This window comes from Cnephaeus nilssonii, assembly GCF_951640355.1.
Source record: "Cnephaeus nilssonii genome assembly, chromosome: X".
Lineage (NCBI taxonomy): Eukaryota > Metazoa > Chordata > Mammalia > Chiroptera > Vespertilionidae > Cnephaeus > Cnephaeus nilssonii.
In genome coordinates this window covers 128,784,189-128,795,979 of record NC_137071.1, presented here as the reverse complement: position 1 = coordinate 128,795,979, position 11,791 = coordinate 128,784,189, and the positions used below count along the sequence as shown (strand labels likewise).

At 41.9% G+C, this 11,791-nt stretch overlaps 1 protein-coding gene across 5 annotated transcripts in view; it reads left to right on the top strand.

The window, feature by feature from the left end:
- Window positions 1-255: 255 nt before the first annotated feature.
- Window positions 256-11,791, top strand: part of KDM6A (lysine demethylase 6A) — a 156,289-nt gene continuing 144,753 nt past the window's right edge. For all 5 annotated transcript variants that reach the window (XM_079764909.1, XM_079764907.1, XM_079764910.1 and 2 more), the window contains exons 1-2: window positions 256-798; window positions 1,013-1,076. In XM_079764909.1, coding sequence (XP_079621035.1) covers window positions 632-798; window positions 1,013-1,076 — 231 coding nt within the window. In that variant the 5' untranslated portion in view covers window positions 256-631. The remainder of the gene's footprint in view (window positions 799-1,012; window positions 1,077-11,791) is intronic.

Below are 11,791 nucleotides of genomic sequence, written 5' to 3'. Positions count from 1 at the left end.
AACCTAACAGCTGCTCCCTCCGGCGGCCAGCCCTTCCCCCTGACAGACGGGCCCAGGAGCCAATCAGAAGCCAGGACGGTCGTGCGTCCCGCTCCCCGTCGACGGCGGCCTCGGCGGGCGGGGCTCGGGCCGCTAGCAAGTTGAGTGGAGCCGCGGCTGACGTGCGTCAACAAAGGTCACGTGAGGCGAGCGGGCCCACGCGATTGGCGGTCCTGGCCGGGCAAGGAGGGGGGGTCACGACGGCGGCGTGGGGTTCGCTGTGTGACACAATTACAACAACTTTGTGCTGGTGCCGGGGAAGTTTGTGTCTCCAACAAATCCCTCCCGTGCCCCCAGCCCCGTGCGCTCCGGCCGCTCCCGCCGTCCTCGCCCGTGGCTGCCCCTCGCCCGCTCCCGCGATGTGACCCCACAGCCGAGCCGCCGCTGCTGCCGCCGACCCGGGGGCTCCGCAGCCCCTGCCGCCGCCGCCTTCGCCGCCGCCGCGTTGGGATTTCTCGTCGCTGCCGCCCGCGGCGGAGGAGGAGGCGGCGATAAAGTTGGTGTGCCGGTCCCGCGCGGATATTGGGGGCGTCGTTGCGGGCCCCGGCCCGGGGGGGTGTCGGCGTTGGAGTTGGGAATTCGCCGCGTTTCCATGAAATCCTGCGGAGTGTCGCTCGCTACCGCCGCCGCCGCCGCCGCCGCCGCCGCTTTCGGTGATGAGGAAAAGAAAATGGCGGCGGGAAAAGCGAGCGGCGAGAGCGAGGAGGCGTCCCCCAGCCTGACAGCCGAGGAGAGGGAGGCGCTCGGCGGACTGGACAGGTACGGGCCGCGGTCAGCCGCCGGGTCGGCCCCGGACGGGCCGGCGCCGCTCTCCGGGGCGGCCGGAGCGCGGCTCGCCTCTGGCGGCGGCGGGGCGGGCACCTCGGCTGGGCGCTCTCCGTGCGGTGGCCGCCGGCGGGGCCTCGGGCTCGGGCCGGGGCGGGTCGCTGGCTCTCCCGGAGCTCTTAACGAGGCGCGTGTGTCTCTCCCGCAGCCGCCTGTTCGGGTTCGTGAGGTTTCATGAAGATGGCGCCAGGACGAAGGCCCTGCTGGGCAAGGTAAGGCAGCCGCGGGCCGGAGCGCGGAGCCGCTCTCGGGGGCCGGCGCCCCGCTCGCCCCGCTCGCCCCGGGGCCGGGCCGGGCCGGGCCGGCGCTCATTGTGCGGCGAGCGAGGGCCGAGGGGCTTCCGGGCAAACTGTTTCCTGCCTCCGCTCCCCGGATACCTCGCCGGCTCCCCGGCGAAATCGCCCTCCGCTTGGAGCTGGAGGAGCGGAGAGCGTCGCGCTTCGGGGCCGAGCCGGAGCGGGTCGGCAGAACTGCCGCTCCTCCAGCTTTTGCGGGGCTCAGACCGCCGGTCCCCGAGGGGTCCGCTAAGGGTCCAGGGATCGCGAATGCGTGCCCGTTCCCCCCGATTTCCCACCTCCTCGCCTCCCTGGTTTTTACTCCTTCCCTGCAGGTGGGCTGTTTCGGGGTATCCGCCGGCCAGCAGGGGCTCTGGGCTTGCTGGTCGCCCCGCTTCCAGAAGGGGGAAGTTGCACGTAGTTCGGGGCGGCGAGGAGTTCGCACGGGGCCGCTGACATGCATCTCGATTGCTCTGTGTTCCACCTGAAGTTAGGTGACTTGTTTACTTTTTGGCCCTTTCTGCTCTCGAAATCCTGCGGTTCTCCCGGAACGTGTTTTCTTCCCGGAACCTGGTTTCCTGTGTGTCTGACAGGGGAGGTCGGAGGAAGGGGGGGGGCGGGAAGAGTTCGGGGTGCAGCTTCTGTTTATTTGTGTGCAAAGTTGTTGGCACTGTCATTTAGTTAAGTAATGGCTGCTCCTATCGGCCCAAGATGGCGGGACAGGGTGGGAGGAGAAAGTGAAGGGGGGGGGGGTGGTTTAGGGGAGGGAGGCGAGGTAAACATGGAAATAAATAGTAGCGACGAATAGGCCTCTCTTTCGGAGTGTGTAGCCCGGCGATCTTCCATACAAACGATCCAGGGTGATTTGCATGTAGAATTCTTGCACCTTTCTCCAGCTTGGAGGCAACATTCATAAGCCTGGGAAATGCTTATCAACCTGTAGCACATTTCGTGAACCTTCCCTAAGCTACCGAACAAAGGCTGTGGAGCCCGCATCTGCCCGCATCTGCCCGCATCAGTTTGTCTCTCCTGAGCAAAGCCTGATGGAAATGATATCTGTGTTCTTTCTTCCTAATCGGGACCGTGAAACTTGGGAGCGTGCGAGAGAGGGGTTGCCATTAAACATTTCGTTTCCCAGCTGAAACCCGTGGCTTTGCATTTGACACTTAGCTTTATTGTTGCAATGGACAAGAAAGTTGGAAATGACTAAAGCCTAGCGTTTTATTCTTGAGGGTTTTTTTTTTTTTAAATGTTATTTAGTTGTCCTGAATTTTTGTCTGTAGTTTGGTTCAGGAGAGTCACTGATTGCTTTGATCTGTAATTATGCTTTTGTTTTTGTTTCAAAGTAACTACATATACAGGGTTTCGGTCACAGTGATCGGAAAGCTAAATAGAAATAATCCTTTTCAGTAAGTCCAGTTCCTTTGACCCATACAGATAACTTGAATTAAACTGACTGTGTAGGTATTAATTGGCTTCATTATCGCTGGAAAAATGAATACTGACTAGCTCTGAAATGATTTTAAGCATCAGTGATTTAAGCCTTGGACAATTTTTTTCAATCTGAGTATTGAAAATATTTTATTTAAAAATACTTGGCTAACTGTCGAAGTTGTCACTCCAAAAGATTAAACAGTAATTTAAATTTAAGGAGCGTTGTTTTATTTTGGAGTGAAGAATGCCGGTCTAATAGAGGGTTGCAATAATTGTTTGCAAAGGTAATTCATTTGGAAAAGTTTGGCCAAATCGGTTGCTTTTGGTTACAGTAATGAAGAAATAAATGGATCTGATGTTTTATGTGGCTGATGTGTAAAATGCTAGTTGAAGATTTCGTGTCTCAGAATGCTCACATTTAGATGGATGGTGCATAACATTGGATTTCAGATTGTAATATTGAACCTTGAAGTTATTATGCACTATTGAATTTAAGTTTTAAAGAACTGAACATTTTCTAATATTTTTTGTGAATGTGTGTGTTACTTCCTTGGTGTTCGAATACAGGGACATCTTAAAAATGAGAAACTTGCAAAGCTTCATTATCTTTTGGGGAAGAACGAAGGCTTCATAAAATACTGGGTAATTTGACGAACTACGACGTATTTTGTTGAGCTAAAGAAAAAAATATTCATTAGTTCAGACGCAGTGCTTGTGAGGTCCTACCTATTTTGGTCAAGATTCATTAGCCTTAGTATTAAAATAAAACATTCTCGAGTCTGTGCTTGCAGCTTCTGTGTGAGCTTGAATACACCAGTGAAATGTGTAATGTAAAGCCTGACATTATATAACCTTTGCAGCATGTGTTTGAGTTGGATTCTGAATAGACTGAATGAGCTGGAGTCCTATAGGAAGTGTTGAATTATTTAGTTTCGTCCATCTTTTGAACAGTCCTGAGAAACAGTTTTTTTGTTTTGTTTTGTTTTGTTTTTGTGGCATGTTGAACTATGTTGGTTTCAGAATTTTTATTCTCTGGAAGTATTAAAAACAAGAGTTGGCTTTTCTTTGTCAGGGTAGGTTCAGGCTACTTAGCCGAGGTCAAATAATGGAATTGAATAACTCCCACAATTCTCTTTTTAGCTAGGATTTTTGTCATTACCTCCCTCCCCAGACAAATTTAGTCTGCACCTTGTATAACTGTTTTTTCTTTCTGACAGAAACTTAGCTATTACTACTTGTTTTAAAAAATTCTTATTCCTATGTATATTATTGGATCATCTTTCAAGTTTTTAAATTCAAATTTGTAGGTTTAAAAAAAAGATAATGCTTGACTTAAGAGCTTTGGAAAGTTTAAAACCTTTAATAAGTAAGTGTCTCTTATTTGCCCCTGAATTTGTGTGTTCCTTTTCTAGATGTGATGATACTTTATCCAAACTGCTGATTTTTCTTAGTCTCTGAATATTTTGCAAGATTCGTTTATATTAGAGTCATTGATTGTAAGAATTTTTTATTTTACATTTGCCATTTTATATATACTGCTTAGGATTTTGGGTTAAAAAATAAGTTAGTAATACAGCATATTATTTTTGTACTAATATTTTAAAAGTATTTTTAAAAGATTATAAACAGTGAGTGGTTGCTTAATCAGAGTTCTTGAAATACAACATGATTCTGACCACTTTGCTCTTTAAACTAATGCTGACCATTAATCTTTTGGTAATATAGTAATTCAAGATTCAAATTCTTTTTTACATTGCAGTGGAGTTACTCAAAAGTATTTAAGAATGGAAATATTTAACAAATTAACTATGATAATTTTTTAAGTATTATTTGAAAACTGGGTTAATCTTGTTTTCTGTTGGATAAGGGTTTGAGTTAAAGTATAAATAACATCGAGTAATACATAGCATAAATATAGTAAGAGAATAAATATGGTAATAGTATAGAGCATACTTATGGTAATAATATGCTAAATGCCTGGGGAATATTTTTAAATGCCATTATGGCTTTATTTTACTATAATTAAAAATTTTTAAAAATTTATTTTTCACTTACATTTGACAACACAATATTGTATTAGTTTCAGGTGTACAACATAGTGATTAGACATTTAAAAATCTTATGAAGTGAGCACTTTGATAAGTCTATTACTCATCTGTCACCATATATAGTTATTAAATACTAATAACTCTATTCTTTATGCTGTAATTTACATCTCCGTGACTATTTTTATAACTGGCAATTTTTATTTCTTAACCCTTCACCGTTTTCACCCATCAGGGCTGGGGAATATTATGTGTGTCAGGGAACTATTGCTAAAATACATAGTTGTTCAGCCCTGGCTGGTTTGGCTCAGTGGATAGAGTGTCGGCCTGTGGACTGAAGGGTCCCGGGTTCGATTCCAGTCAGGGGCATGTACTTTGGTTGTGGGCACATCTCCAGTAGGGGGTGTGCAGGAGGCAGCTGATCGATGTCTCTGACTTTATATCCCTCTCCCTTCCTCTCTTTAAAAAATCATTAAAAAATATATTTTATAAAATAAATAAATAAAATACATAGTCCATTTTGAAGTTATTTTTATATTTGCATGTAAATGATATGGGAAATTATTAGGTCAGTTCTAGAGGTGGCTTTTAAAAAATTATAATATTTGGGTTATTGATGTTTAAAATTATTCTTTATTTGTGTTTTTTTGATTACTGGAATTTAAAGGGATATATTTATTTCCAGTGCTAAAGAAAGTTAGTGTTTGGGTTATGAAAGTAACAACAGAATGTCATGCTTTGTGTTTGAAAGTTAGGTCTTTAATTTGATGAGTTTTAAAAAGTATTTCCTAGTTTGGAAAGTTGTCTTCTAAGCAGTTATAATCATAGTTGTTTACCTGGACAGAGTCTCATGCAGTTAGTACACATTTGCTAAAATTTTGATACATCCCTGGTAATAAGAGATTACAGAAAATGTTTGCATATCTGGGCACACAAATTAGAGCTGCAGGAACGAATCTATATATAAAAGCCTAAGCGACCGGCCAGTCGGCCGGTAGGTATGATATGCAATGACCACCAGGGGGCAGACGCTCAACAGAGGAGCTGCCGAGCAACAGCAACTTTGCAGAGTGCCCTCTCACACTCCAGGACCCCCTGGGGGATGTTGGAGAGCTGGTTTTGTCCCAATCCCTGCAGGCCAGGCCGAGGGACCCACTCACTCCACAGACACCCTTTGAAGCCCTGGCAGGGGAGGGACCGGGGAGGTTGGCTCCAGGTTGTGTCCGGCCCCTCTCGTCCAGTCCTACCCCTCCCGCCACCTTCTAATTAATTTACTTTCAATGTGCATGAATCTGTGCACTGGGCCTCTAGTATAAACACACACACACACACACACACACACACACACACACACAGAGATACTTTTTTAAGTTCTGGCTTTCTTTTTCTCTGGATAGTTCTTTCTGTAGAATTAATTACAAATTGAAATGATTAGGGAACATTTGACTGTCACCTCTAGATATTTTAAGTTGTTCAGAAAAACTGCCTGAGAGATGAGTTTTTGTGACTTAGGTGGTTAAGTGGAGTGACTCTAAACCAATATGAAAGTTGAGTGCTTGGCTAGCTACAGGGTAAAAAATCTTTTTTTGACTCGATTACGTAACATTTAGTTTTTATTTATATAGTACCAGTATTATTTTGCAGGTTTGAAAAGGTTTTTTGTAAGTTTACTTTGACCCTCATTGTAATGCCTTGAGCTCTTTGAAACTGATGTTAATGACTGATAACACTGCATTATTTATAATATTTTTGAAATGTGGTATCCAGAGAGCTAATTTATGTTACAAAAACACCCACCAGATTGTCTACGAATTGAAATGGTGGTTATGTTATTTAAGGCCCACATGTATTTATTTGTAGACTAGTTAATTAATGGAGTTTATTTAATGAATGCATAATTGACAGTCTTCTGTACTCAGACCGAAGCTGCACATATAATTGTATCAGTTTTCCATATTGGCTTGTAATTTGTTGACAGTATAAATTAGAGCAACAAATATTAGAATGTACACTAAGTGCAGGTCTTGTATGCAGGGAATATGAAGGCAACACAGATATTCCTCATCTGCATTGAAAACACAGTTCCCTAGGAAGGGTGTGATAAGTATAAGGATGACAAACATAGGAACATCAGTGACAGAAGTATCAGTGATGAAGTATCCTGAAAGTTGATGAAAAGGTCAACTTAACAAGTTACCAGTTAGAAGGACTTTTTTTTTTGCCACTCATAAAAACATGATTAGCAAGCATGTACAAAAGCACTGGTGCAGTGGTCGGCAAACTCATTAGTCAACAGAGCCAAATATCAACAGTACAGCAATTGAAATTTCTTTTGAGAGCCAAATTTTTTAAACTTCTTCTAACGCCACTTCAAAATAGACTTGCCCAGGCCGTGGTATTTTGTGGAAGAGCCACACTCAAGGGGTCAAAGAGCCGCATGTGGCTCACGAGCCGCAGTTTGCCGACCACGGCACTGGTGGAACACAGGGCTGAATGGGACTCCTCGACTACACGTGCACTCGGGAGAGTTTTAGGATCCCTCGGTTTGTTGATTCTTAGACCCTGTTACTGCAAAGGTGGAGGTGCCTTTACATTATTTCTGCCAAGCCTCAATAACTTGAACATCATTTATTTCCCTGATGAAAACTTCTAACACCCCATATGCTACCTACTATATTCCAGGGCTGCCTGAGATAAAGGTAAAAGAAGCATTGCATTTGCAGAGTGCCATTCTGGCTCATATCCTAGAGTCTCTCATTTTTAGATTTAACTATTCCTGGACTGTATATTCCTGATGTGGCAATTTCAAAAGTTAACTAGAATTAGATGATTAGAATTTTAGAATTGACTTTAAAAGTGAACTGGTAGCGGCTAGGCTAAAATGAACTAAAGCACTTGAGACCCACTGTATTCTGATGTATTTTTCTCCCCTTAAAACATTTAATAAGAATTTAGATCATGTAACATGTTCTGTGTCAGACATTTAAAACTAAATTATTTCATTAAATTTTTACAATACACTTGTGAGTTAAATGGGGGGTGTTCACATTTGTGAGATACTGCAGAATGGTTTCTGGGCTGGCTTAATTTACAAACAGCCTGTTCCATTTATCCAGGTATATTGTTTTAACAAATTATGCACTTTGAACACCACACCCAGCAGAGACAAAAACCCAATTGCTAGTTCCTCTTGCCTGGGGACTCCTGTGATTTGGACCCCATCTTTCCCTGGATGGGTAATGCTAGAGGTGGATCCATTTTCTGTTAATTAGTTTATTCTTTTAGTTTACTCTTTGGGCAGTTTTAAGTTGTAAGTTGAGTTTTCAAGTTCTACTCTAAATTGGCTCTTAGTGATAGGGTGAGGATTGTTTCTTGATTGTGTTTTTTGGAGGTGATGTTTCTTGATTTCGATATTAGTAGGAATTTTTTTTTTTTTTTTTTAGGAAAACATGGTTTAAAGCTAGATTTTAGCTTTTAGATATTCACAGGATGATGTGCTATGTGTTCTGTCCCTCTCTGATCTCATTTTATAGTAATATTTATTTTTGTTATGGGTTCTAGGGATTCTTGAATTGAGTGTTCATGAGTCAATTTAAATTCTCGACAGTTTTGGAAGGATACTCAAGAAGTAAATAATGGGCATCTTGGAGTACAATGCCCTTTCCAGTGAGGAGGAGGGGAGGAGATTTCAAACTTTATACTTCATAGATTTCTGTGCTGCTTGTTTTTTTTTTTAAACTATAGACATGTATTACTTAAAAAAATCATGCAATAAGTACACTGATAGTACATCATAATTATATTTTGTTTGACTACAGACGGATTTTATACTAATGTGTATATAGTTACAGATAACTGTAAAGGACTTGTCAAGTTGGGATATTTCTGAACTTGATAGTCCTTCAGTGGAGATAGGAGTGAATGAAGTAGAGGTGTATCTTTATTATATCGTATTTCTTTGCATTTTAGTTATCACTGTACTCCTTCATTTTGATCTTTAGTAGCATCTATTTGATTGATGACTTTACTTTTGGGCCTGATTTGGCCCAGGCTGACATTTGGGACCTAATTAAGAATTATAACCTGGAAGAGTGGGAGTAATCCCTTATTTAGATAGTTTTAGGTTTCTCAGTAATTTGTGGGCTGTTTGCCACTTTCTTCTACAAGCTTTTTATTATTATTACCTATTTTATTCTACCTTTTCTCTGCTTCTCTGCCTTACTAAAAACTGTTGGTGTCATTCTGTTGTGAATGTATTCTTGTAGTTTTGTCTGTGGTTGTATTTTGTCTGCATTAGAATAAACAAACGGTACTAAGTTCATTCTCAGGAAGAAGGTTGGTTTTGTTATAGTTAAGAGTATTATGGCCCTGGCCTGTGGTGTTCAGTGGATAGAGCGTCAGCCTGAGCACCAAAGGGTCACGGGTTCACTTCCCTGTCAAGAGCACATACATAGATTGTGATCCCTGGCCCTGTCAGAGTGCACATGGGAGGCAACCAATCGCTCTCTCTCTCTCTCACTGCGATATGTTGATGTCGTCATCTCCCCCCCCCCCCCCCCCCCCCCCGTCCCTTCCACTCTCTAAAAATCAATGGAAAAAATATCCTCATGTGAGGATTAACAGCAATGACAAAACAAACAAACAAACAAAAAAACAACACAGTATTATGTAAGGACATCTAACTTATTTTAATTTAGAACAATGGAAGACAGGCAGCCAATTGATGTTGATGTTTCTCTCATCGATGTTTCTATCTCTCTCTCCCTTCTCTGTAAAATCAATAAAAACATTTAAAACAAAATAAAACATGTTTTAGTTTTTTTTTTTTTTAATTTCAAGTATCAGAGTGAGAACTAGAAAAGCTCTTGCTTTGCTTGATTGATTTGTGAAACGTTTGTTGAACTGCTGTGAGTGAGGGACTGTGTCAAGTTCTGGGGCAACAAGTAAGACCTGGCCTTTGCCACTGTATTCTGGAGTGAGATGGACAGACTGAATGATCATATGATACAATAAATACACTAATTACGGCATATGCAATGTGCTGTGAGCTCTTAAAGATGGAGCAGTTAAAACATTTAAAAACTTATGATTATGGGTAATTTAAACTACACAATTTCCAATATTTGGAAAGTAATGTTGACTGGAGGAAGTGGGTGAGGGGAACTGCACAAAGATGTAACGTTTTGTCTTGCTTATCAAACATGAGAAGTGTAGCAAGAGGATAAAGGACAGAGTTGCAGGTATGAAGTTAAAGGGTGTTTGAGGAATTGTGATTATTTTAGTGTGGGCAGAGTGTAGGGTTTGAGAGGAGGTAACTGAGCAGCTTGTGAAGAAGGCCCCATCACTGTGGGCCATAGAATGTGTTTTTAAAAATATATATATTTTATTGATTTTTTACAGAGAGGAAGGGAGAGGGATAGAGAGTTAGAAACATCGATGGGAGAGAAACATCGGTCAGCTGCCTCCTGCACACCTCCCATTGGGTGTGCCCGGAACCAAGGCACATGCCCTTGGCCGGAATCGAACCTGGGACCCTCCAGTCCGCAGGTCGACGCTCTATCCACTGAGCTAAATTGGTCAGGGCCATAGAATGTTTTGGGGAGTCATTGAATTCAACTCTAATCAGGGCAAGTGACATGACCAGAAGTAGGTTTTATGGGAATATTAGTGGCTATAGTGAGAAGGATAAAGTGGAGGGGAAAGGAACCTAGTTGTGAAGTATTGATGGATAGGTAGCAACACATGGAATTTAGAGTAGAATTCTGCTTTTGCCATTTACTAGATTTGTGATACTTGGGCAGATTATTTCATCATTCAGAGGCTCAGTTTTCTCATCTGTAAAATGAAAGTGGTAATAGATTTCTGGCAGGCTGTTGCATTTTATGTTAAGAAAAAGTATATAAAAGTTCTTGACATTGGGCCTTGCATGGACGGTGTTTACTACACAACACGTTATTATCATCTTGGAAAAGACAATTAGGTTTAAATTAAGGCTGTAGTTTAGGAATGAGGGGGGAGATAGAAGCAAATTTGAAATCTTTTGAAAAGGTCTTTTTTGGCTTTCATAACATCTCACTACTTTGGTTTTCTCTCTCTGATCACATCTTAGTCTTTGCAAGGAGATTTTGTTCTAGGTCTTCTTTACTTACTCTGCTCCCGACTTGCATGTATGCTTGATTACCACTTGATTACTTTGGGTATTTTGAAGGCACCTTAAGCTGGATATATGTAAACTGAATTTATCATTGCCTCTGACATTCCTTATCGTAGTAAATGGCAGTTACCACTACGCTTGCCAGAAACCTTGCGAGTCATTCTTGACTCCTCTTTTTCTTAACTTATCAAGTCCTAATAGTCAAGATATCTTGTAATTTCTGCATCTTAAATCTCAAATCTGTTTTTCTCTCTATCCTCATTGCCAACATCCTAATGGCAGCTATGATCCTATCTTTGACTTTTTAAATACCTTCATGAAGTTTTTTTGAGTAGGTATGGTGTACTTATGCATAGCACAAAATTGTAAAGTTACATAAAGGATGTTCTAGTCTAGTGAAAAGAAAATCTCCCTCCCACACCAACTCCCAGTAATTTAGTTCCTATTCTCAGGTAGTCACTAATAGAAGCTTTATTGGCTAACTTCCTATTTCAACACATATGTAAGTATATGCCGTTGTATTTTTTTTTTAACAACACAAATGAGATTATACTGTATACAAGTTGTTAAAATTCTTTGCTGGTGTTACTGCTTGCTACATGAAAATATTAGTACTTTTTATCTTGAATTGTCTTGGGTTTGAGAGTTGTTCTGTTATTTAGGTAGTGAGATGTTAGTGAGGGAATTGGTTTTGGTGATTTTTAAGTTATTTTGATGTTCTAGTACAGTGGTCGGCAAACTCATTAGTCAACAGAGCCAAATATCAACAGTACAATGATTGAAATTTCTTTTGAGAGCCAAATTTTTTAAACTTCTTCTAACGCCACTTTTTCAAAATAGACTCGACCAGGCCATGGTATTTTGTGGAAGAGCCACACTCAAGGGGCCAAAGAGCCGCATGTGGCTCGTGAGCCGCAGTTTGCCGACCACGGTTCTAGTACTCTTTATACATGGTATTGAAGGTAGAAATTCTTCAACATGCAAAAGTCTTAATTGAAAGTATGTTCATATGTGTTTTC